Source organism: Mesoplodon bidens (genome assembly GCF_964165515.1).
Source record: "Mesoplodon bidens genome assembly, chromosome: 11".
Taxonomy (NCBI): Eukaryota; Metazoa; Chordata; class Mammalia; order Artiodactyla; family Ziphiidae; genus Mesoplodon; species Mesoplodon bidens.
The window spans coordinates 60,950,874-60,976,841 of NC_138167.1; the positions used below are offsets into that span (position 1 = coordinate 60,950,874).

The 25,968-nt window shown below is 57.1% G+C and overlaps 1 protein-coding gene across 1 annotated transcript; it reads right to left on the reverse strand.

The window, feature by feature from the left end:
* Positions 1-1,533: 1,533 nt before the first annotated feature.
* Positions 1,534-25,741, reverse strand: TTC38 (tetratricopeptide repeat domain 38). Its single transcript, XM_081249282.1, has 14 exons — positions 25,337-25,741; positions 24,234-24,311; positions 21,734-21,815; positions 20,195-20,366; positions 19,175-19,348; positions 17,828-17,903; positions 14,296-14,415; positions 11,412-11,471; positions 10,526-10,564; positions 8,456-8,537; positions 6,521-6,686; positions 5,242-5,401; positions 4,946-5,019; positions 1,534-2,759 (listed from the first exon to the last, which is right to left on the reverse strand). Exons 1-14 carry the CDS (start codon positions 25,367-25,369, stop codon positions 2,666-2,668), a joined length of 1,410 nt encoding a protein of 469 aa, XP_081105408.1. The 5' UTR covers positions 25,370-25,741; the 3' UTR covers positions 1,534-2,665.
* Positions 25,742-25,968: the final 227 nt, after the last annotated feature.

Here is a 25,968-nt window from a genome sequence, read left to right on the forward strand (position 1 = left end):
CTTAATAGCTTAAGAAGACCCGTCCCTGCCCCGAGGAGCGCCCGGGTGACTCTGGGTGACCAAACATCCTAGTTTATGCCCCTGGACCAGGAGAACCTGTCTAGGGCCTGAGCACGGCCTGCCCTCTGCAACCCCTTTAGGCTTAGTCCTGGCATCGCTGACACCTCGTTTCTATCTGGGGGCTCCCTCTGCAGCCTTCAGCCTCGCTCTTTGCCTCCCCCTCCACTGCATTCTGATGCGCTAGTCTCCCCCCTCTCCTCCCTGAGCCTCTGTCCATGGCTCCTTTCTGAGCTCCATCATCTGCTCAGGATCCTGCTTAAGTGGAGAAGAAAGATGGGGCCACACAGACCCAGGTGCAAATCCCAGCTGCAGGTATTGGTCAAGAGCCTTTGCATTGCAAGTTACAGAAAACCAGCTTCAAGTTGGCTTCAGAAAAGGAATTTATTAGCTTGAGGAACAGGGAAGTCCAGGAATGGCCCTGGCTGCTGGCCTGGAAGGAGAGAGGGGCTTGAAGGAGGGTACTGGGTCGGATTGTCCCCCCAGCAGCCTCTCTGGGTTCCGCTCAGCTTCCAGCAGGCTGCCTTTGCTGGGCCCACTGGCCCAGGAGCTCCACGCTTCCCTCTGCCTGCCAGGGCCTCCTGAAGACAGCAGCCAGGTTGGTGTGGCCTGTGCTCAATCCATGGTCCCAAGGCCCGGGTTTGCCTGACTCACAACTACAGGGCCACTGCGTCAGGAGCCCAGAGGGTCCTAGACGCGAGGGCTGTTGGCCCAGGTGTCAGATCCCCACAGCCCTGTGGGCGTCTGCTGGGGGCGAGGGTCCCCAAACACCCACTCCCGATGCTCTTCCCCCCGTATCACGTCAGCACGTACTACGTGCTTAGTAAACAAACCAATTGTTAACAAGTTGTTGCTGCTATATCTTCATCCATCTCTTCTCTTGGTCTCCTCCTCTCTTCTATCAATGGCCTACCCACTGTAGATTCGTTTCTTCCTTTCCCCAGTAGATTCTGCTTCATTTTTTAATGCACTCATTCAAGGCATCATTCACCAGTCATGGGTTCACTGACAGGTAGTCAATGCAGGCTCTGTGCTGGGTGATGTGGGGACACAGATGCTGTCCCTGATCTAAGGAGGACACAGCTGGGGAGAAAAGTGCAATAGCAAGGGCTGTGGGGCACCAGCCTGCAGTGGGAGAGCAGAGACCTTCCTGGAGGAGGGACCAGGGTTCCTGCTTCCCTGGCCAAGTTGTGTCTTGCTTGGAACCAGGAGCGGGGAGGGCAGACGGGGCGTGGGCAGGCTGTCAGGGGAACTGGCAGGAGGGGACAGCTCAGGATGGGAAGGCTGGCTCTCCCTTGGGTTGTGTCCCTAGCTCCTGGGGATTAACAGACCCTCTCTTGAAATCCCATTGTAATTACTCTGTTCTTGACTCACTGCCCAGCCCCACACCCAAATTCAAGGAGAAGCCTGTCTCCCCAGGACCCAGCCCAGGCCTGACAAATAGAAGATACCCACCCAGCAACAGTTAGTCAAAGGAACCGATTAACTAATTTATTTTAAGCCCAGGAATTTGTCTAGTCGATTTGCAGGTGTCTGCTGTCTCCCAGGAGACCTGCCCCCGTGAGTCTCTAGCTAAGTTCAGTTTGCACTGAAGGAACCTGAGAAACATCTATGGGCTGGGATCGCCCCTCACAGCACGGCTGAGTTGGCACGTTCTCCTGAGACCTGCAGCGTGCTTGGGGGTGGTGGGGGGCCGTCAGGGCCAGGTTACCGATGGGGAAGGAGACCGAGGCAGCATTTATAAAACTGGCTCAGATCTTGTTCAAGCCACATCACAATGCTTTGGTTTTTGCCACAGCAAGGCAACCTCTGAGCTCGATCCTCACACCCCAGAAAGCACACCACCAGCTCAGTGAGTGTGCATTCCTATGCTTAAAAGCATGGCTGACAAAGGAAACCAGGTACCCAAGGCCCCTTTACGAAGTGCAGCTTAGAATAAAGAGAAAACAAGCCCAAACCAGCGCCACCAAAGCCCAGGGAGAAGCTTGAGGACATCTCTGCAGAGACAGCAGAAGGGCCGAGGCCCCAGGCAGCAAGATGGGGGTCCCTCTCCCAGGAAGCACAGGGGCCTGGGGTGAATGTCAGCAGGGCCTCCGCTAGCTTTGACCCTGGGCAAGTCACTCCCCCCCGCCCCGGTACCCTCACCCAAAAGGTCAGACAACAGAACCTGCCTGGAATACAGGGAGGAAGACAGAATGAAGGGGTTTATCCCAGGGGCAGCCTAGGCTGGGGGGGAGGGGTGCCCCCAGGGGCTGCGTAGGAGACTCCCCTCCCTAGCTGAGCCCAGCACCAACCCTTCCGACCCTTGACCGACCAGAAGGTATAAGGGTCCCCTGGGAAAATACAATTTGCAAGGCAAGCGGAACAGCGGTCCCCACCTCAGCCCTGACTGCTTAAAACTGCACCCTGGCCCTTAACGAGGATTAGAAGATTCAGAATCATGTTGAAAATTGATTTCTGTCCCCTCTTCCTGTAACGCTGCTGGTTACAGGGCTTCACGCTTTACAGGCCTAATCAACAGGCTCCAGCTACTTGTAACCCTGCGAAGCCAGTGTGGCAGCTGGTCTGATGGCCGGGGAGGCTCTGCGGGGCAGGCGGCCAGGCCGGCTCACTGCAGGAGGTGGACGGCGGCCGCCCTGCGGATGAGCCTCGCAGTCAGCGGGGAGTTGGGCTTCAAGGCGTCTCGCTCCATCAGAAGGCTCCTGGGGAAACAGAGACAGGCTCTGTGTTGGAACCTCCTAGAATGTGGGGGGCGGATGGTCCCTCCACCCCAAGGCAGGACACAGGCAGCACGGGCTGGGGCTGAAGTGGCAGAGAGCAAGATGCTCCCCTTCCCAAGTGGTGGAGGGAGGGGACGGCATCACGGCAGAGGGGACTAGAGGGACAAAGGCCCAGAGGCAGGATGCCAGGGGTGGGGACCAGAGGGAAGGTGGGCAGAGATGTGAGGATGAGAAAGCGTGGACTCCAGAGCCCCGTGTGCTCACACTGGCCCAGGACATCCGGTGTTCAAAGAGCATCCTGACGATGCTCCCAGCGATGCCCGAGGGCAGAAAACTTCAGGGTGAGCACATCCCCATGGCCTCGTCTGCCCCAGGAACTTGGGGCCCATCCTCCCGCCATACGGAATGCTGGGACCAGAGGGTAGAGCACGACTGTGGGGATGGGAGGGAGAGCCACGCCTGAGGATGTTCCAGGAAAGCGAGTGGCAGAAGAGATGGTGTGGGAAAAATCGAACTTTCAACAAAGAGAGAATCATTTAAGGCAAAGACCCCAAACAACTGACAACAGCGATTCTGTGTGCTGAGGGTGCGGCTAAGGGGCCGGGGCCTGGCACTTGGGGCAGGGACACCATGGCAGGGGGCCAAGGGTTTCCACCTTGGACGGGAGGGGAGCTGAGCCGTGTGAGGATGGCAGGAGGGCACCAGGAGGGGGCGTGCGTCACCCCAACAGCAGCAGGCTCCCCTGGCACTCCCAGGGGCAGACACCCTACTGCGCCCCCCACCCCCCAGCGTGGACCTTGTCACCCCACCCATGTGCTGGCCCCAGCTCCCCCGCTCAAGCCCGCACCCTCCTCTCTGTCCAAAGGGTCCCACCCTCCCTGCCCAGCTGCCAGAGGTGCCACACCAGGCCTGGAGCTCCCCAAGCGGCTCCACCACTAGAGGAAGGCGTGCGGTTTTGCACGTGGCCACAGAGGGGGACAGCAAGGGGCACGTGTCCAGGGCGCTCGAGGGTTTGACCATTTCTAGCGTGTCCATCCAGACTCAGGTGTGACACGGCGTCCACACCTGTTTCACCAGCACTTGCACTGCTCGCTTTGGAACGGTCGTCGGGGCAGCTGGGCCCTGCCCACCGTGGGCCGCCCGTGCCTGTGCTTGGACACTGGCGCTTTCCACCTGACCTCTAACCTCGAGCGCCCAGCAAGGGTCTCCTGGGCCCCACAGTGCAGCCTGGACTTGCAGTGGCAGCTTCACTGGGCCTCATGACACCCCTTCTGCCCACCCGGCACCCCTTGGCTCCCCTCTTTCCCCTCGGCATTCCAGGAGGGCCTAAGGATGGGGGGGGTCACATCTCACCCCAGAAGCATAGGGGCTGGTGCAGGTCGAGGTGAATGGGGTGTGGGACAGTGAAGGCTGATGGCGATGGCTGGCTTCACGGGTAGAGCTTTCTTCTTGGGGTGCCCCTACCCTGACACCCCCAATCCTCCAGCCACACCCCTCCTCCTAACCAGATCACCCCTGGCCTGGTTAAACTCGCTTGGTTTCAGGCCTCCCTGAGAATGTCACCTCCACCAGGCACCCTCCCTCCCGACCCCCGCCCACTCATCACAGCGTCTTGGGCAATACGCCCACCCTCGTGGCAGTTTTACACATATTTGTGGGATTGGTTGCCTCGTGTCAGTTCCCACAGGAGAGGTAAGCTCCACGCAGCCTGGGCCTGGGTCTCCTGCCCACCACTCCCCTCCCCGCCCCCGGCACCCAGCACAGGTAGGAGAATGTGAGCTGAGACCCAAAGGATCGGTAGGTGTCGGCAGGTGCAAGAGAAGAAAGGATGTCCCAGGCAGAGGGTGTGGCACGTGCAAAGGCCCAGGAGCCTGAAAGAGTAACTGTAGCTCACTGTGGCCAGAAATGAGGAGTGGGCTAGGAGGGCAGGAGGGTGGGCCTGGGGGTGGGGGTGGTCAGATCCTTTGGTCAAGTTGAAGACGCTCACAGGGGGAGAACCAGGCACCCCCGTAGCCTCGCATCTCTGCCTCAGAGGTGGGCACCACCTCGGGCCAAAGGAGATGGGAGCCTCTGGGCACCTGGAAGCCTGTGGGGAGACCCCCGAGTGAGAGGGGGCTGCGCTCGGGGTCCTTCCCAGCTGGGCTTTGGGACCAGAATGAGGAACTCACCGGGCCACGTTCTTGTGGATGCCGGACGAGCAGTTTAAGGCTGCGTGAATCAGTAACTGGTTGAAGACGTCTCTCTGAAAGGTCAAGTGGGCACGTGAGGCTCTGTGACATGGGATGAGGGATAGGGACGCCTGCCCCCTCCCCGCTGCAGGCTGGCCTGTTCTCAGGGACAAGCTTACTGGGGGGGTGTGAACGACAAGGACTCTCCCACACTGTGGGCGCCAACACCGCAGAGACAGAGGCTGTGGGGCACAGGGGCTCCCGGACTGGCCCTCGCGCTGCAGCTGCTGGCTCACCTGGGCGTTGCTGCCTCCGATCTGGACAATCCGGTAGCGGATGGGCAGGAGCAGTTCCACCACGCCGTCGGGGTTCCCGCTCTGGGCCTCCACCAGGGCCTGGCACAAGGGCAGCCCCACGTCGCGGGCCAGGAGGTGCTGGTAGTTCTCCCCTGGGGACCTGCCAGCCCGAGAGGGTGCCCTCAGAGTCCTGCAGGGCCTCATGCTGCGCCCCCCACCCCGACTCTGGCGCCTGAGGTGGGGGCTGTCTCCTCCTCAGCCCGGCATCCCTGGCTCCATGCCTGACACAGTAGGTGCTTTGATCAGGTGACCTGACAGAGAACAAGCCGCCAGGGAGGGGAGAGAACTGGGCTCTAAACTCAGTTCAACCGCGACGTGGCCTTGGGCAGATGCCCCACGCCTGGCCTCGGTTTGCTCATCTGTAAAGTGGGAGTAGCAGTGCCGCCCTCGCAGGGCAATGCAGGTAAAGGCTGGCACTGGAGTTGGCGCCGGCCCCTGGAGTGAACAGCTGTGGCAGGCTTTGTCTTCCCGTTGCCCTCAGGTGGTGGTTGATCTGGGTCGTGAGGGCTGGGGGCCTGAAGCTACGTCCCCAGCCAAAGCCCGCAGTTCATGCAGTTCAGCCCTGGGAGGAGGGGCAGGGCAAGAGGCCGTGGGTGGCTACCCTCCCCCAGGCGCCCGGGACAAACCACCAGGGCTCATGGGTCCCACAGCTCTAGCCCTACAGGCAGGAGACGAGGGCTGGCCACCTCCTTGGTGGCCTGTGCGGTGCAGAGCCCGCTTCCCTGGACTCTCCCTGGCCCCCGCTGTGATTGGGACCGGCTCAGGAACTGTGCTGGGTGTGTGTCATCACGTCACTGCCCCTCACTCTCCTACCAGCCTGTCCCAGCAGATGAGGACACAGGCTCACGTCAGAGAGCTGAGGCCCTGTAAGCGGCGGGTCTCTCTGGTTCCAGGGCTTCGCCGCATCCCCTGCGCGTGACACTGCCATTGAGGCCTAGGGGATGGAGAGGCTGCTCTGTGTCCTGGGGGAGCCAACTATACCCTCGCAGGGCACACCCCGCGGGGACGCACGCCCAGGCGGGGGGTGGGGATTGGACACCTGGGGGCACACAATTGCGGGGGATGCACACCTACGGGGACAAACACCCAGGAGGCGCACACCTGCGAGCAGCCCTCCAAGGGTGTCTGTGCAGCTGTACCCACCAGTGGGGCCTCCAGCCCCCCAGGGCCCTCTCAGCAGGGTGGGGGACCCCCTGGTGGCTCCGGGCCCTCCACGTACTCGCTGGCATCCCGCAGGGTGGTCAGCAGTTCCTGCGTGGTCCGGGAGTCCCCAGCGCCCAGGGACGCCATCAGCAAGTGTACATCGTTGAAGAGCAGGATGTGGTCTTGGCTGTGCTTCTGGGTCACAGACAGGACATCTTGCCACCGCTCACCCACAGACGCCCCTGGGGACACGGGAGGACACCCGCAGGCCTGACACGAGCGCTGTGCACACGGGCCTCTGGCACCCACGGGTGGCTCCAGGTGACGAGGCTGGGTGACGCTGGCAGGTGGTGTCTGGCCTCGGGCTTAGGCTTTGGGGGCCGGTTTATATTAACTTTGTTTAATCATAAAAGCGGCAGACGGGTAAGGTAGAAAGCAAATTAAAAAAAAAAAGAAAAGCTATGGAAGGGTATTAAATGAGGTCTCTGGACCCTTTGACAAACCCCAAACCACTTTAAAAATCCTTCCCCTGGTTCTCACTGGGCAGGCACCTGACACAGCACAGCACAGCGGAATTCATGAAAAGCATCCTTCCACCTCTGGGTCTGGATCTCCGGCTCTGGACAGTCCCTCCGCTGCTCCACTCTCCACCACCGCCTCCCGCCTCCTGTCCCTCCCCGCTCCTGCAAGTTTTACCCGAGTTTTCCTACTGCTCCTAGCAGGCTCCTCCCGTGACCTTGTTGTTGCCCTTGACTTCCGTTTCTCCGCCTGTCAGTTGGACGCAGCTCTGAAGTTTCCACTCTGCATGCTGAGGGAGCAAGCGGCCTTCCTCTTCCCTCCACCGGCCCCGAGGCACCCACACCGTGCCTCCCAGCCTCCAGGCCAGGCCCCTCCTCAGGCGAATTCAGGGGGGCCCAGGCTGCGCCTCCACAGGCGAAGGGTCAACAAGACTCAACTGCCCCCAGGCCCCTCCCCTCTCCACCGAGTTCCGGATGGTTTTGGCTGGACAGAGACACAGGCCTCCACCAGCCTGGGTTCCGGTATCCCGGCCTTATCCCCTGGACGGCCGTGAGAGCCCCTCACTGTTCTCCCAGCTCCTCACGGATGCCCCAGCCTCCAGCCCGGCCTCCCCTGGCTCAGCCCCCCTGCTGGACAGAGCCTGGCCAGCCCTGTCCCACGGGCTCCCCGCAGACCCAGATGAAAGCCACACTCTTCCCCTCCCTCCCCAGCTCTCAGCCGCCTCTGCTCCTCTGAGCACACGGACCCCACACTCCGTCACTCATCCCCAAGACAGGCCACTGGCTTCTGGGTCCTGGGGGCTTCAGATAGGCTGCTTCCCACCTGTAACATCCTGTCCTGTCGCCACCCGGCAAAACCCTACGTTCCCTTCCATGGCTCACATTTCACCTCCTCTAGGAAGCCTTCCCAGAGCCCCCGGAAACAGCCAGTCCTGCCCGGGCTTCATCCCCACTGACCCAGGACCTACAGTGGGTACAGGTTTGGCTCTGATGAGCCTGGGGGAGAGGGGAGAGCTATCTGGTACCCCAGTGGTTGGCCATAAGCCTTCCGTAGCCCTCAGGGCTATGGGCAACCCCATCCAGGCTCCCTGAAGAGCACTGCATGACACTGTTGGGAAAACCCTCCCTCTGAAATCCCAGGGAGTTGAGAAACTGAGGTGGCACCCAAAGACAGGTGGCCAGGCACCACCCATGCCGTGCAGGCCTGGCAGGTAGGCTGTGGGAACGGCAGGTGCCAGCAGGATTCGGAGCCTGAGGCCTGCACACCGAGGAGCGGAGGGAACTGGGAGAAAGGGCAGCAGTGGCCTGGCCCACTGGCCTCAGGCCAGCTGGAAGGCAGCCGCAGAGCTGGTACCTGAAGCCGCACCGACCCAGGACCAGGAGTGGGCCCTGGAGAAACTCGCTAATGAGCTCCTGCCGGCCTGAGCCCAGGCCGTGGCACCGTCCCCTCAGGTAGGAGGAGAAGAGCCAGAGGAGAAGGCCAGACCGGGTACCTTCCATCTGCAGCCGGTAGAGCATGGAGCAGCTGTCCACCACGTCCAGCATTGCCCCGCTGACCCGCAGGCTGGGGAGGATCTGGAAGACAAGGGCACAGAGGGGATGAGGGGCTGCAGGGACGGCCAGAGTCCACCCATCTGGGCTGTGTGTAGGGCCTGGGCAGAGCCAGCCCTCAGCCAACAGGAGCCACCACCAGTGTCCCCTCCACCCCAACTCTCAGGGCCATTCCCCTCTCCAAGGGCCTGGACCGCTCCAGCTGCCCAAGGGACACTGGACAGACTTGAGAAAGAGCCCACCGCACTGGCACCTGGGGAAGCACCTGCCAGGCCCTGGCACCTGTCACCTCCTGCCCCCAGCCCTGGACTATGATGGCGGAGAATCATCTCGCCCGACCACGATTCCACATTCAGCTGGTCCACATCTCACGGCACACAGCTCTTGTCACCCTTCACTCTTTACTACGAAATCCCGACAACTCGAGAGGATGATTTATAGGAAACTTTACTGAGTGTTTTTCTCTGGGGTTTAGATCCTCAAATTACAAGCATTTTTGTGACTCCAGGCTCTGCTATTAAGCCCATGGTGGGGTCCCCAGCAGTTGCAAGTTAGGCTTTTTTTTCCCTCTTAAACATACCTAGTGGGTGGAGGGAGGGGGAATAGGGAGTTAGTGTTTAGTAGGCCAGGAGTTTCAGTTTGGAAAGATGAAAAAGCTCCAGAAATGGATGGTGGTGATGGCTGCACAACCACGTGAATATACTTAATGCTACAGAAGCGTACACTCAAAACTGATTAAAACGGTAAAATATGGTATGTATATTTTACTACAGAAAAAAGAATTCCTGGGGGGCTTCCCTGGTGGCTCAGTGGTTAAGAATCCACCTGCCAATGCAGGGGACATGGGTTCGATCCCTGGTCCGGGAAGATCCCACATGCCGCAGAGCAACTAAGCCCATGTACCACAACTACTGAGCCTGCGCTCTAGAGCCCGTGAGCCACAACAACTGAGCCCATGTGGCGCAACTACTGAAGCCCACGTGCCTAGAGCCCATGCTCTGCAACAAGAGAAGCCACCGCAATGAGAAGCCCGCGCACCGCAATGAAGAGTAGCCCCCGCTCGCTGCAACTAGAGAAAGGCCGCACACAACAACGAAGACCCAATGCAGCCAAATATAAAAAAATAAAAAAATAAAAAAAGTCTGTAATAAAAAAAAAAAAATTCCTGGGAGTTCCTTATGATCTAGTGGTCTAGGGTTCGGCGCTTTCACTGCCATGGTCTGGGTTCAATCTCTGGTCAGGGAACCAAGGTGCTGCAAGCTGCGCGGCTCAGCCAAAAAAAAAAAAACTCCTATGGGCAGATCAATGTTTTTAACCAAAGAAAAGCAATCTAAAATGACTGGAGGAGGACTTCACTGGTGGCGCAGTGGTTAAGAATCCGCCTGCCAATGCAGGCGACATGGGTTCGAGCTCTGGTCTGGGAAGATCCGACATGCCGGGAGCAACTAAGCCCATGCGCCACAACTACTAGGCCTGAGCTCTAGAGCCCGCGGGCCACAACTACGGAGCCTGTGAGCCACAGCTACGGAAGCCCGAGCGCCTAGAGCCCGTACTCTGCAACAAAGAGAAGCCATCACAATGAGAAGCCTGTGCACCGCAAGGAAGAGTAGCCCCTGCTCTCACAACTAGAGAAAGCCTGCGTGCAGCAACGAAGATCCAACGCAGCCATAAATAAATAAATAAATAAATTTCTTTTAAAAAAGAACATACAAATACATTTAAAAATAAAATAAAATAAAATAATAAAATGACTGGAGGGAAGCCTGAGATTTCAGAGATGACCAAATGAGATATGCAATCTACCAATGCCCATGGGCAAACAGAGTCAAATCCCATTCTGGGTTTCGACACCGCTCTGCGAGAGAATCAATGCCGTGAGGTCTTACATAGGAGCTGTGCTCTTGCTCCAGCTGTGGGTCTGGCTGGGGTAATACTGATTGGCTCAAAGATCTGTTAGAGACTGAAGGGTAAATCGCTGCAGTAAACCAAATTGGGTGCAAGCGTGGACTTACGTGGTCATCGTAAATGGTCAATGCGGCCTCGTATTCGCCCTGGAAAAATGAAGTTCCCGGATTAACACGTGGAGGAGGTGAAATGTGATGCTGAGACATGAATTGCAAATGGCCTCGACAAAGCCCCCGCCCCACAGCCGTGGTGGGTCTCAGGATGGGAGGAGAGGAACCCACCTCTGCCCCAGCCCTTCGCTCCCCCGTGTAGAAGACACAGCAGCAGCTGCTGCTGCTAAGGGAGCCCTTTCTGCGAAAGCATTATTCTTCCTATGAAGCTCTTGTCAAGCGGCTGCCAGCTTTTTCATGTGTTTCTTCTAGGATTGTTTTTCCCTTTATTTTCCTTACTGCCCATTCAGTTGGGTTCACTGCTTTCTTGGAGACACTGTATCACTGCATTCTGCCTGTTATTACAGGGTCCTCGCCTTCCAAGCATTTCTCTTTGGACATTTAGGGAGCTTCTAGATTTTCTCTACGATAAACTGTAAGACAAACCCTTATAAATGGGACCCAGTGGTAGAATCACTGGGGTCAAGGTGCCCCCACACCCTCATTGCCACTGGGGCAAAGCATTCGGAGGGTCCCATGGTTCATTCAGCTACATCCGTGAGGTGGGAGCCTAGCAGTCCACTACAGCGGCAGGCGCTCGGGCTACCCTGTCTCCACAAATGGCACACAATACACATGATTTCCAAGTCCAGACAGTGCAAAGTACCTAAAGTAGTTTAAGCCTGAAAAGCTATTTGAAAACATGAATGCTCTGTTGCATCAGGACACCACTGATATGTGCAATCACACCGCACTCCTCCACAGGATACAAAGTATAGCAAAAGGTAGAAAAATACTTCTTTCCTTGGACATCTTTATAGGATAAGACAGCCGGTCATCTTACCTTTTCAATCAGATATAAAGCCCAGTGCCAATAATTATGACAAGCAAGCATATCAGAGTCCTGGGGAAAGAACGAGAGAATGAGAGAAAAATCTGACAGCCTGTTGGGGGGAGGGGGGAAGCAGCTGTTGTTTTGTGCCAATGCAGAGCGCCACAGCTCTGAATGCAGGTAACACTTCTCAGGCACCCGCCCTGGCCGGCCTGTGCCGGTGAGTCCACGCCCCATCTTCTCCTTTGGCTCTGAGCCTCGGTGAGTGGGGTGCCTGAATTTTCTGAGGATGCTGAGGCTGAGGCAGGCTGGCATCTTAGCCCCAGAGCGAGAAGGCAGGAGAACCAAAGCCTCACCTTCCATAGGTGTGGAGTGGAGAAAATGAGTAAGTCTATCCAAATGGCTGCAGGGGCCCACTGCATCCAAACAGTGCAATGCATCCAGTAAAACCCTACGGATCAGTGAGCCCAGGGCCAAACTCCCTGCAGGTCCTGTCAGAGCCCACAGAATAAGGGGAATGGGGTGACATCTAGACGGCTGCAGCTGGTACGCTTTTAGCCCTACCATGAACACTAGCCTACGGGGCTGCAGCTGACACTTCCTTCTCTGTCTGGATACCACCTCCCATCTCCTGGAAAGGAACTGACGATGCCTCCTCCACGGCCCACGTCTACCTGGCACCTGTATTTGAGGGTGCCAACCCACCCAACTCCCCCCTCCCTTACAGGCCACTGTAGGCCTTGGCGCCTTTGCTTAAGCTGATCCTACATCTCCCTGTCCTCTGCCTAGTAAACACCTACTCGCCCTGCAATACTCAGCTCATACGTTGCCTCCTCCAGGAAGCCTTCCCTGACTGTTTCTCCCTCAAGCCCAGTTGGGCGGGATGTCTCCTCTGGGTTTCCACATCCCCAAGAATGCCCCTGGCATGGTGCGGTCATGCACTGCTAGGTAACTGCTCGCTCCACTTGACGGGCTTTTTGAGGACAGACAGGTCTGGGTGGGACTCTCAGTGGGGTCCCCAGGGTGGGGCACAGCCTGGCGCAGTGACTGGAGACTGGACTGAGCCACAGCCAAATGCCTGGGGCAGGTGCTGGAGGAGGAGGAAAGGGAGCCCCAGGCCACATCGTCCACCCCAGGGCTGTGCAGCCAGGCCAGAGGCTGGCAGGAGCCACTGCAGGGACGTATGCAGGCATCAGGGGACTAGCGCCTGTTGGAGATGGCCCCAGCCACCTCGGGCTGCCTGTTACAGTCGGACTGACACCGATGGGGACTCCTTCGGGACAAGGGCTTCACAGTTGTTGCAACAGCAGGTTTTCAGGTAAGGAAACCGAGGCTCAAAGGGATCGCGTTCTCGTCCTGGGGTGGAGCCAGGCCTCAAGCACCCAGGCCCAGGAAAATCGGAGTCTGGGAGCAGGAAGTAAGTGGAATACAAATGACCTGGCCCTGGCCAGGCCTCCACGGCCTGCCCCTCAGAGGACACGGCAACTCTGCGCTCCCTCCACCCAGACTCAGCACCTGCCGGGGAGCCTGAGGACAAGGGTCCGACCCACACTGTACCCCCACCCCCACCCAGGGCCTAGCTCGTGCCCAGCGTTCGGGGATCCTTAAAAAGATCTGGGGGCTTCCCTGGTGGCGCAGTGGTTGAGAATCTGCCTGCCAATGCAGGGGACGCGGTTTCCATCCCTGGACTGGGAAGATCCCACATGCCGCGGAGCAACTAAGCCCGTGAGCCACAACTACTGAGCCTGCGCGTCTGGAGCCCGCGAGCCACAACTACTGGGCCTGTGAGCCACAACTACTGAAGCCCGCGCGCCTGGAGCCTGTGCTCTGCAACAAGAGAATCCACCGCAATGAGAAGCCCGGGCACCGCAACGAAGAGTGGCCCCTGCTTGCTGCAACTAAGGAAAGCCCGTGTGCAGCAACAAAGACCCAAAGCAGCCGAAGAAAAAAAAAAGATCTGAGTGTGAATCTAATGAGATTATAGTTCTCAAAGGTTCTCTTACACCAGTTCGCCTGCTCTACTTAATACCCCTCTTGGAGAAGCCAGGAATCTGCCTTCTTGTAAATTACTTCTTGCTGGCCTGTCCTAGGCCAGGGACCTGCTGGGAGGAACTCAGGTGACCATGCCAGTCCCCTGTTCCCTGCCTGGTTCCTGGTCTCTCCGTGGTTTGCTCAATCACTGAGCATCTGCTGCCCGGTGCCAGGCCCTGGCAGACTCACTGTCGTGGCCGGCGGTGCCCTGGGAAGCCCACCATAGCACAGAGAAGGGCAGGGCAGCAGACCGCACCTGGACAGGTAGCCAGGCTGCATGCCAGAGACAAACTCAAGGACAACAGGTGTGTGCAGAGGGAGGGCCACAGCGGCTGGGCGCAGGCAGGTGCCGGGGGTGGGAGCAGGGAGGCCCCTGGGTGTTAAGGCCCCAGGAAAGGGTCTGGAAGGGCTTGAGGGGTCTGGATGGCACCCACACTGCTGCCCCACCAGGGCCCTGACCCCGCACACCAGCCCCGACAGTGGCGGGGCCGTCATCCCTCCCGTCAACCCCTGGCTGCACCACGTGCTCCCTGAGGACGCTCTCTGGTTCTGGGGTCTGTGTCGAGTCTGCTGGCCAGTGAGCTCACAGTTCTCACCCCTGGTGGGCTCTCGTTTCCCCTTTCTCATCCATTCCTTCTACAACCTCAGGCCACAACCAATTCTAGAAACACCTTCCAAACATCAGCAGATGTTGGGAAGCTGTGGGGTTCCCAGGGGATTCAGTGGCTTCACAGAAATGCCTCCAAGTGGAAGATGAGTTTTCCCCAGAACTAAGCCACGCCTTGTAACTCCATCTGTTAATCCCTGGCTTAACTTGGGGGAACAAACAGAATTTTCCAGGCAGGTGGACGGACAGGAATCGTACCTTCCAGTGGGTTTCTGAGCGCTGCATGAACTCCAATCCATCCTGGACCTCTGCTTTCATCTCATGAATATGGGCGATGGTGTGCACCGACCACGCGTCCGTTGGGTTAACAGATAAAGCCTACGTGGCGGGGGTGTGGGGGTCGGGTGGGGGACACGTCGAGACAACGTGGGTGAGTCAGGCTGCCCGGTGACAAGGCATCCCCAAGCTGTGCAGGGGCTCTGCCTCAAAATAACAACCCCAAAGACCAGCCCGTTGACCAAACACCAGATGCTGCCAGAGAGGGTATCACTGCCCATTTCACAGATGAGGAAACTGAGGTTCAGAGAGGCTAAGTGACTTGCCCGGGCCCACACAGTTGGGTGGCACTGGGGTCTCTCCAAAGCAGGGGCTCATCCAAGCCCCTGGCCCCCAGCCCCCTGCATACAGCTGAGTCACTGCCCAGTTTCCCCTGTGGTGAGACTTAAGGCCGCCTTCCTCTCGCAACTGCCGCGGAGGCCAGTGGACACTGAGTGTGTGTGCTCCAGGGGCTCTCGGCTGCCCCTCCCGACTAGCACACATGCAAGGACCACATGTGTGGCTTTCCGGGCTCGTTCTGGTATCACTGCTAGTAACAACAAGAGCTGCTCCGATGACTGTTGGACTTGACGGTGACGACATGGCAGGTGGGACACGAGGTCCGACTCCCATCTCACGGCAGGTAGTTTAGCTCATGGTTACTGAGCGCCTACGGATCCTGGCACAGAGCAGTAAGCCGAGGCTCACCATGGGCCTGTGGACCATCCACACGAGCCCAGGTCCTCCACACCTGATCACGGGGTCCCCCCAGCCCTGCCACCTCAGGCGCCCACGCCTTTCACAGAAGCAGAATTGGGAAGGCCCAGTACCTTCACCCCTGGCCTGGCACCTGCTGTAGGGTCTATGCTGGCAGGTGGTCCCCAGCAAGCCCCACCTCCCTGCTGCAGCCCTGACTTGCATGGGCCCAACCAGTCCACGTGGGGACACAGAGAAAGGTCACATCTGTAGGGAACGATGGGCAGCCCGGGGCAGAGCCCTGCAGGACCAGGACCCTTCAGGAGACCCCAGGGGCACAGCTGAGCAGGCTGAAGGGACCTGCTAAGCACGCTGTGGAAGGCAGAGGCTCGGGGCAGCAGGGCCGCTCTCATCCCCCTGCTAGGATTAAGCTCCCCACCCCTCGCTGAGGGGTTCCTGACCGTCTCCCTCCCAAGGTTCCCTGGGACAGAGCCTACAAGGCCAGAGCGATCCGGCCCTGCCTGCCCCCAGACTTTGCTCCCAGCACCCGGCCCGCCCGCCTCCGCCCTAAGTCTCAGTCTATCAAGTGCTCCATGACCCTGAACTCTGGCTGCCGCTCTCCTTCCCCGACAGCTGCCCTTTGCTCTTCCTGCCCTGGGCGTTCAGCCTGCAGAGAAGGCCCACGCGTCACTACTGTGAGGCCTCTCCAGACTCCAGTGGAGCCTGTGCAGCCCACCCTCACTCTCCTAGAAGCCTGGCCTTGCCCAGTAACCATCTGTGGTGGGCTGGTGCTGGGGTCAGAGTGTGGGTGCCTAAAGGAGAAGGGGCGTGAAGGGAGCAGAGGGGGGCACCCCGTGCCACCGCTTCCTGCTGCTGGCGGGTGTGAACCTGCACCTTTTGGTCACTCTCTGACTTCTTGAACCATCCTGCCAGCCCTCAGGTGCCCACATAGACGGCACCCAATGGGAGGGTCCAGCTGCCAAGGTCTCCAGGGCAACCTTCCTACAGCTGACCCCCTGGATGATGGCGCCTGGTCACCCAGGCTGTGGAGCCAAGATTGCTGTGAAGCTCCCTGTGCCCCTCGGCGGCCTGACTCAGGGCTAAAGCACAGACCCCATCATCCTACTGTCAAATCTGGGCTCTATTCTATAAGTAGAGTGGTTATCAGAGACCCCACAGGCCCTGTGGGCCCCCAGAGGGTGCCAGCTGTCTCCCAGGGAGGGGTGCTGGGAGCCAACTAGGGCAAAGACTTGGGGGGAGAGCCCTGGCTGGGTGCTGGGGAGCAGGTCTGTCCAGGCAGCATGAAGGACTGTGCTCAGGTGGCCTGGGGGACTGTGGCTCTGCCTTCTGTGAGCTGTATGGCCATGGCCTTGGCCTCTCTGGGCCTGGTCGCCCTCCTCTGGGCAATGAAGAGTTCAATGCCCCACTGCAGAGGATCAAGCCGACAGGAGCGGCGTGTACACTGAGTGCCAGCCCTGAGCCAGGCACAGGAGTGGTTGTCACCCCCTTGTGCGTGGCGGCCCCTCCCTGGGACTCAGTTTCCACTCCCGCGAGAGGAGGAGCTGGAGAGGGCCTCTGAGAGCCAGAGATGCTGAGGCTCCCGGGCCTGCAAGCGAGGGACGTCCACGGTGCCAGCCAGCCCATCTCCACCAGCAGGGAAGGAGGGGTCCGGGCCGGCAGGAAGCGCTTAGCATCCCACCCTGTTCTGTACCCTTGGCCGCTGCTCCCTCCGGATGGGGGCGGTGCTCAAGAGAAGGGCTGGCCAGCAGGACCCCAACGCTAAGTCAGGGCCCACTGGAAGCAGTCTGATGAAATAAAATTTATATCTTAAGGCAGGACAAGAAAAATTGAACATCAAGTTCTCTCTCTGGGCTTGTTGGAGCCTCCTCCCTCCCTCCCTCATGTGCAGTGTGCACGTGTGTTACACATGCACCAGTGCACCTCAAAGATGGGAGTACCTGCTGGACTGTAAAGGTCAATTCTTCCCTTTTTTCTGATGCCAGCAAGGTAAGTTCTTAAAAGAACGTGTGCTTCCCCAGCTCTGCAGGGGGTCATGGTGACTCACTGCTTGCTTTGTCTGTGCTTATCCGGACTATGTATCCTTGGTGACCTCTACGTAAGATATCAGGATGTCATTTTGATGTACGATCCTTTGTCTCCAAAAGGCAGATGACTGTATGACTGTACCTTTGAGTTCTAACAGGCTGAACAGTTCTCAGAACTTTCTGAGAATCTGCTTCCTGGGTTACAATCCTCAGCTTGGCTTGAATAAAATTCCCTTTTTTTTGTTGTTTTTTCTTAACTTGATAGTTCATTGAATTTTCGGCGACAAGCCTCACTCGTCACTCATCTGTCAGCTCCTGGAGGCTTGGTGAAGTCAGTGACACTTAGAAACGTGAGGTCCCAGGTGGGAGAAGTAACGCTGATACTTGCTTCCCCACCTACAAAGTCTGGGTCCAGCAGCGCAAACTGTGGGCCCTGGAGACACGGAGCTGGGGGCATGCAGAGCTGCCACTCTGTGTGACCCTAAGCAAGAGGGGTGGATGGAACCTCCCTGGGCCTCATTCGCCTTCATGGCCTGGGTGGGGAGTTTGCTGAGCAAGGCGGCTTTGCAAACCCAGGGTGGGGAAAAGGGGAGGGAGCTGCCCTATCTGTTAACATGAGCCCTCCTGGTAGGAAACGAGGTCCTGAGTAGGTGGGGTGCAGCGTGCCTGGCGTGCTCTCCTCCACCTGACCCCACTTCACAAGGGCTCAGGCATCTCAGGAAGGGGCCACTTACTTCTTTGGCGAGCTTTTCTGCCCGATCGTAGAAGTTGGTTTCCATCAGTCCAAAAGAATAGATGCCTTTCACGTAGCTGAAAACAGAAGAAAATTATTTTTTTTTAAAGTGCACTAGAACCGTTCAACCCTCAACATGACCCATGTCGGTCAAACTGTGTCTCCCCCAAAATGGTACGTTTAAACATATGCCCTAACTAGGAATTAGAGTCTTTGCAGATCATCATCAAGCTCAAGTTAAGATGAGGTCATCCTGGATTAGGGTGGGCCCTATATCCAATGACTGATGTCCTTATAAGAGAAAGGAGAAGGAGGAAGGTTTGGACACAGACACACATGGACACACACACAAAGGACAGACAGTCATGTGGAGAGAAAGGCAGAGACTGGAGTGATTTCAGACTTGCCAGTCCCCACAGTCACAGGAGCCAGTTCCTTAAAACAAATACCTTCCCCCCCATACACCCGACCCTGCTCCATATATATATATGTAAATAGTATAGATATAGATACAGATATACACATCCTATTGGTTCTGTTCTCTGGAGAACCCTGACTAATACAGCTCTTCAATCTATTAGTCCACTTGACCTTCACAACAATCCTATGACTAAAATGCAACGGAGGTGATCATGTGTGGTGGTCCCTAGGGCTGTTCATGGTTAATCCAGGGCTCCCTCTCCTCCCAGCCCAAAGTAGAGTTGCACTTCCTGACCCCCTGTGAGTGGGTGACTGGATTTGACCAGTGACTCGGGAGCTGCCGGGCACACCCTTCACTCTCAGCACTAATGCCATTGTGAGTCCCCCAGGAGAGCTCTTTTCCCTCTTAGCAGCTGGTGTATCCCGAGAGCAGTTACTTCATCAGCTGGGATCCTGGAGGGCAACAGTGGCAGGGGTGTGGAGCCTCAGCTCTCCTATGATGGACAATGAGAAACTAACCTTTGCTGTAATAAGCTTCGGAGAAAAAGATCTAGAGGATGTTTGTTACTGCGGCAAAAATTATCTTGTGCTGACTGATGCATAATAGTACTACCTCATTCCCAGGACGGGATAAAGATCAAATGAAGACGTGAAGCCTTTTCACCTTTTTTTTTTTTTTGGCCAAGCTTCGCGGCTTGCAGGATCTTAGTTCCCCAACCAGGGGTTGAACCCACACCCCCTGCAAGGGAAGCGTGAAGTTCCAACCACTGGATCATCAGGGAAGTCCCACCTTTTCACTATAAAGAACTAGGAAATAACAACAGTAGTCTCACTAGTTTTAGGGCAGGGCCAGGAGAGTTGCCATGTTTTTAGGGCAGAGGAGAGAGACTAAGAAACAGAAACGATGTGATTTCCAGCTGGCAGCTACCTGTTAAGGGGGATGTCGGGTGTCCAGAAGGGATAAATTCGAGCCACAGAATCTCTCATCTGTTCCTGGTAGCCCAGGTAAAAATAGGCATCGTGGGAAAATTTCAGGGCCAACATGTCTGTCGGGTAGTCCTGGAGAATCTGTTCCCACAGCTCACAGGCTTTTGGAAGGTTCCTGGAAGCCAAGAGAAGTTTCTCAGCAACACTGAACACAGTTCACACACGAGGAGTGGAAAAGGCTTAATTTCCTGCCAGTGTCACAGCCTGAACTGAACTGGTTAAAAGATACATGTAAGTTTCTACGTTAGGTTGTGGCTCAGAAAATTGAAAAGCTTCAGTGGGAAGTTTTACTCTCTAATTCAAGAAAAAAAAAAAAAAAACTAGTTTAACAAGTTACCAAAGACAATTTCACCTGAGACCGTGAACCAGCTACAGGAAGCCTGAGAGGTGGAATTCCACCCCTCTGCTGACATCCGTACCCACTTGCCAGGAACACCAGGACAGAACTCTGTCACTGCTTCAGAACGCCTGTAGCATCAGCTCAGGTCACCCAGCTCTGCGGGCATCTCTCCTGCCCAAGCAGACACAGGGGCTGTCCTGGGGGCAGGCATCAGGGTCAGGACTCCCACACACAGGGGGATGGACAGCCGTGGGAATGACTGATGCTCACAGGTGTGTGAGGGCCAGGAGCATAAGGGCAAGGGTTTTCTTCTTTCTCCTATCTCTTACCTACTTCTGTACCGTGGTCCTACTATTTTTGTAATGAAAATAATAACCAATTTATTTAACGAAACACAATAAGTTGCTTTGCATGCTAACCTGGGAGTCCTAACCAACCACATCCTCATTCAGCAGTCAGCTGAGGACACAGCAGCAGGCAGGATGCGATTCTCAATCAGGCGGGCACGGGAGTCAGGGTGAGAATCCCCCCGAGGCCCCCTCCGCATGGCGCGGGGGCGGCCCGTGGCATCACCCAGTGTGGCCTCGGAGCACCAGCCCCTGGCCCAGGGAGGCCCCTCACCCCTTGGCAAAGGTCTCTACTGCAGACACGTGCAGCCGTTCCCGCTGCGTCAGGGGCTGGGTTTGGGAAATCTCCACCATCATCTTCACAGCCAGGTCCAGCTCTTTGTCCAGCCTCACGGAGCTTCCGGTGCCAATGAGAATGAGGCCATTAGCGATGGCGTGGCCCAGGGCTGGCGGAAGGTGGGAAAATAGCTGGTGATTCGGACGGTCCCACCCAGCCCAGCCCAGCCCTGCATGTGAAATAAACACCCAATGTCCCAGGAGGGGCAAGCCAGGTGGCCGCTAGGGTGTGTCCCCATCGCCAGTCCAGAACTCAACTCCTCACCAGGCTCATGGAGGGCATTCTGGGGAGTGCCAACGTGTGGAGCACCTGCGCCCCCTCACCAGGTGAACTGGTTAGGGGCTGCCTATGGGCTCCTCTGGAGCCCCGCTTGCTTCCCTCTCAGCTGCTACTGTCACTACCACCAGCACAGGGCCTCCCAAGGGCCACTGGGTAGATGCTGGTCCCCAGGGGGGGACTCCTGGGGGGCCGGTCCCCAGAGGACAGAAACCATGATCCTGTCTTGGCTGCTCTCATTGGCTGAGAGCTTGGGGGCCGAGGAAGATGGGGGTGCGCCTTGTGGCCCTTGTAGCACCCTTGCTGGCAGGTGTGCTGGCCCCCAGGTCTTACCTGGGCTTCCCAGCCCCCACCTTGACAGAAGGGTATCCGCTGGCGTTTGGAATTCAGTCCTTGGCCCACGCTTGGGATCTAGGACCCAACCACAGTGCCAGGACCACCCATGTGGCCCCTGCTTCTGACCTGGGGCCAGGGTCTGCTCGGAGAACCTGAGGCCACGCCTGGACACTGGCTCCCGTGACAGCTCCCTTCATCCCCTATTCTGCGCCCCTTGCCCTCAGTGGGACCTGGCCACAGTGGGGGTCCCTGCTGCCCTCCTGTCCTCAGCCCTTCTGCCCAGCCCAGAACCTCACCCACACTGGGCCACCCTCCTGGGGTTCCAGAATGCACTGGGCTGACCCCGTCCGTGTGCCTGCCACGCACATGGCTTGCCTGTGATGGCAGCCTCTGTCACCAGGTCGGCCCTCCCGGTCACAGCTGCTGTGGGCTTGGCCTCGCTAGTGCCCAGAGAGGCTGCAGTGGCCACTTCTTGTGTTCCGAGGGGTCCAGGCTTTGGACTGAGACAGACTTGTCTGATCCCAGTGCCCCAACTACCAGCTGGGTGGCTGTGGGTATATTTCTTACTCTCTACTCTCTCTGAATCTCAGTTTCCTCATATGCGAAATGGGATCAGTGTCTTCCGTGCACAGTTGACGTACGGTTAAGGAGAACGTTTGAAAGACACCTTCTATGGAACCTGGCATCTTTACGGAGCAGCTGGTACTCCAAGCACAGTGGTGGCTATCACCTTCCCTCCCTCCCAACCTGGTCACTGCCACCAGCCCTGCCCTCCCCAACCCAGCTGAGTCCTGCAGTCAGGGAAACAGTGAGGGGCTGGACTCGTGAAACGGAGCTTCTCAACACAGGGAAAGCATCACTCACCGAAGGTCGGATCTGCTGCTTTGAGCTTTGACAGGCAGCCCTCAATGCCACCAAGGCTCTGGTCATTGGTCCATTTTACGTACTGAAATTTAAAAGGTTAAACAAAGCTGTCCCCAGGGAGTTTTTAGTTCATGTAAATGAAGGTTTGTTTCTAAACCTTGATTTTTTTTTTTCTTTCTATAACACTGGTATTTTCTGGACCTTAGCTCAAAGAAAACATAACTGGGTTGATTTCATATGAAGAGACTGAATACAAGGAACTCAAGGCACATTTTCTAGGGCTGGTGAGGCCACCATTTCCAAAAAAGAAACATCTAAAGGAAGGTTCTTCCTGACAGGTGACCTGCCCACAGTGTCGGCCTCGTCAGCCCCAAGAGGGGCCTTGACATTGGGTACCAAAATAGGAAACTTGCTACTTCCTATTCATTCCTTTAAAAAAGAATCACAGTAAACATTCATTATAGAAAGGAAGAGGCATGAAAGCCAAAAGATCAAAAATATCCTTAATCTCATCTCATTATAATTTTTGACAATTTGGTGTATTTGTTTCTAGTCTTTTTTTAATGTCTAATTTTTTAAAATAAATTTATTTATTTTATTTATTTTTGGCTGCGTTGGGTCTTCATTGCTGCGTGTGGGATTCTCAACCACTAGGCCACCAGGGAAGCCCCTAATTTTTTTTTTTAATATTTATTTATTTTTTGTCTGTGTCGGGTCTTAGTCGTGGCACGCGGGATATTTATTTCGTTGTGGCAGGTGGGCTTCTCTCTTGTTGTGGCGCGTGGGCTTTTTTGCCCTGTGGCATGTGGGATCTTAGTTCCCCGACCAGGGATTGAACCAGCGTCTCCTGCATTGCAAGACAGATTCTTAATCACTGGACCACCAGGGAAGTCCCAGCAAACACATTTTAAATGAAAAATACCTGGCCCAGGTCTTAATTTTTAAAAATCTTAAAACCATTATAATGCATTAGATTTTAGAATGTGCCCTATCAGTTGTCCAACTTACATCTACACAGAATTAGCACGTGTATTTTAACAAGACACAAGGGAGTTGGCACAGAGACGCAGACGCACAGCAGGGGCGGGGAGAGAGGTGGGGTGGCTGCCGCTGCACTGGGGAACTTTCCCTGCAACAAACTGTGCTCTGCAGAGGCCAAAAGTTGCAGGAAGGGGACAAATAGACAAAGAGCTCAAATGCACACAGTGGAGATCCTTGGCAAGCTGACGACATTTCACCAGTTGTTTCTTGTATGGCCCTTATGTTTCTAGAGGCTTCCCTGGCCCTTATGCTGCATGGACAGAATCAGTAGGTAGCGATTTCACTGCCCTTGAAAAAGCCCAGCTCTAGTTTTCCATCAGTGTGTCTAGACCTAGGTGCATCCTGCCGCTCTAACTCACTGCAAAAGTCAGCTCAGCTCTCTGGACCTCAGTTTCCCCACCTGTCAAGCAAAGTATTTTGACCTTACCTCTGAGACTCCCCTAGTTCTAAGACTATAGGCTCCTTCACTGGTGTTAGAAATGACTGGTAATACGGTGGAAGGTCTTAGAACAGCCATAGGTGGGAGCAGTATATTCACAGATTAGCCCTAGGAGAGGGGTCCCATGCCTTAAATGGAGGAGCCCCACACCAAACCCTCAGCACCCTCACAGGCCAACGCCTGCCACCTGGGGGACCTCTCAGCCATGCCCTGGGCAGGCAGAACTGTTCCCACGCCCTGGGGGTACAGGTACATGGATTCTGTTGCAGTCGATTTCTCAAGTCTGCATTCAGTTTAAAAAGCATCCATCACTTTCTGAGACATCGACTGTGGGGCTTTGGAGCGACCTGAGCCATTGGTCCTGTGCAAGCATGCTTCAAAGCATTATGAAGGGGCCTCCCTGGTGGCGCAGTTGTTGAGAGTCCGCCTGCCGATGCAGGGGATACGGGTTCGTGCCCCGGTCTGGGAGGATCCCATATGCCGCGGAGCGGCTGGGCCCGTGAGCCATGGCCGCTGGGCCTGCGCATCCGGAGCCTGTGCTCCGCAACGGGAGAGGCCACAAGAGTGAGAGGCCCGCATACCGCAAAAAGAAAAAAAAAAAAAAAAAAAGCATTATGAAGAACGTTCAGGTCCCCGGGAAGCCCTCATATACTCAAGTTTACCAGGAGATTTGGGCAGGAATGGGGTTAACGGGCTGCACTGCTTATAGAATCAGGATAAAGATGTAAAGTTTTGAAAGCTTCGAGTCCCGTGCCTGCTCACGTCATCACTGACCAGCTTTACTTGGAGAGCACATCAGCTGACAGGCAGTTTGGCTGTAAACTTAAGCAAGCTGTGTTAGCTGGAGCTAGAACATCACTGTGCACGCGTGGAAGTACCATTTACTTGCGGCACGAATAAATGCAGCTGTAAGATGCACCCAAAAAAATGTTTTCATGAAAATAAAAACCATTCACCAATTTAAGAAACCGCCCTCTGGACCGTTACAGAAGGGGCCACCACTTCTCTCCACGGGCATACCTGGGTCAGGATGGCATCAAACAGCCTGCAGGCCTCGTTGCTTGGGGTTGAGAGAGGGAGCCCGGCATCCTTCCAAGCCTACACACAGCAAGAAGGGGTCTTATTCCATGTAGCCCTCCAAACAAACACACACACGAACCCCAACCCCCAAGCACCGAAGATGCTAATGCCTATCATCCTGCAGGTATGGGTTCCCATAAGACCCATCCCTGTGGGGCAGGCACAGACTCCCAGATTTCATAGATGATGCGGTGTAGAGAGAGCTGAGCCCTGGGGGGGACAGATCCTGATGCAAATCCCAGGGGTCTCTAAGCAGCTGAGTGCCCTCAGGCAAGGTCCTCCCTCTGACCCCTGTCTGGACCCTCTGTGAAATGGGGCTCTGGAGGATACGTGGGGTGACTGTAAAGTGTCTGCCAGGGAGCAGACGCTCAGTAAGGAGGAGTCCCTGATCAGGCCGCAGGGAGGTCTGCCAGGGCAGAAGAAGGGCTAGTGCTGGAGGTCAAAACCAGGAGGGTGGTCCTGCCACCTGGCTGGCAAGGTGCCAACCACCAAAACAATTCCTCTCATCTCCCCATTTTACCAGATAGTTCAAACCTTCAGGAAACATCTCCAACTAACTGAACTGTTCACTGTAATCGCTGTCTCGGTGTCTTGCCAGGGGCGCACAGACAGGCGACTCCCCGGTATGGAGAAATGACCTTTACTCCGGCCAGCCCAGCGGGCGGCTCCTCGGAGTGGCTGTGCGCAGGTCCCCTCGCTCCTCTGAACGCCCCTTCCTCAAGTGCAAAATGGGCCCAGGCTTCCTGCCCCCGCGGGTCCCGTGGGAGACCCTCACTAACGCCCAGCGTCCCCGCTGTGTCGCGCCGGCGTTAAGGGGCTAAGCTTTTTAGGAGGACCTGGGGTCTCCGCGGGGCGGGGCCCCCGCTCCGCAGATATTCCGGAGGCGGGGGTCACAGTAGGGTCCTCTGGTCCCTTCCGTGCGCCTCGGACGCGTGCCCGTCTCTCGGGGGCCGTGTCCCCGCTGGACCCCTGGCAGGGCTGATCCCGCCACCCCCGGGGTCGTGGGGCCGCGGGGGACCCGGGCGGGGGCGGCCTCCGCATACCTGGCAGTCACGCAGGGGCGCGGTCGCGGCCATAGTGCTGGGTCGGTGTCGGGGGCGCGGGCTGCGCGCGCCGCCGCGGGCTTCCGGATTGCAGGCGGGGAGTCGAGGCCCGGGGGCAAGGCGGGGCGGCCCCCGCTCTCCGCTCGCTCACTGGTCCGCTTCGGACACACCCACCTCTCCGGGCCGGGTCCCCCGGGCGGACCCCTCCGGCTCCTTTCTCCGGGGCTGCGGGAACTCGAGTCAGCTCGAGGCGAGCAGCTTTGGTGTGCGCCCCCGCCTCCCCCATCAGACAGGGAGCCTGGGGCGGAAGGGCCAGAGGGCGGGCCGGGAAGTTCCTCCCTTTGGGGACCCTCTGGGAGGGGACCGCAGAGCCCCCTGGGAGGCAGAGGAGCCCTGGGACAGCGGTCACTTTCAAGCTCTAAGAGTCCCACTCGGCAGCCGCGCTTGCGTCAACACATTCACAGAGGTCATTTTGACCTGTGGTCGGGCCTTGCCCTGCACCCTCTCCAGGGCAGAGGTTGGAGGGGCGGGTAGGGAGAGTGTCTTTGAGACCAAAAAAATGTGAGGTGACATTTTCCCTCCCCTTGCCCTCACGCCTGCAAGTAGCAGGGCCTTCTGGAGGCCCCTAGACC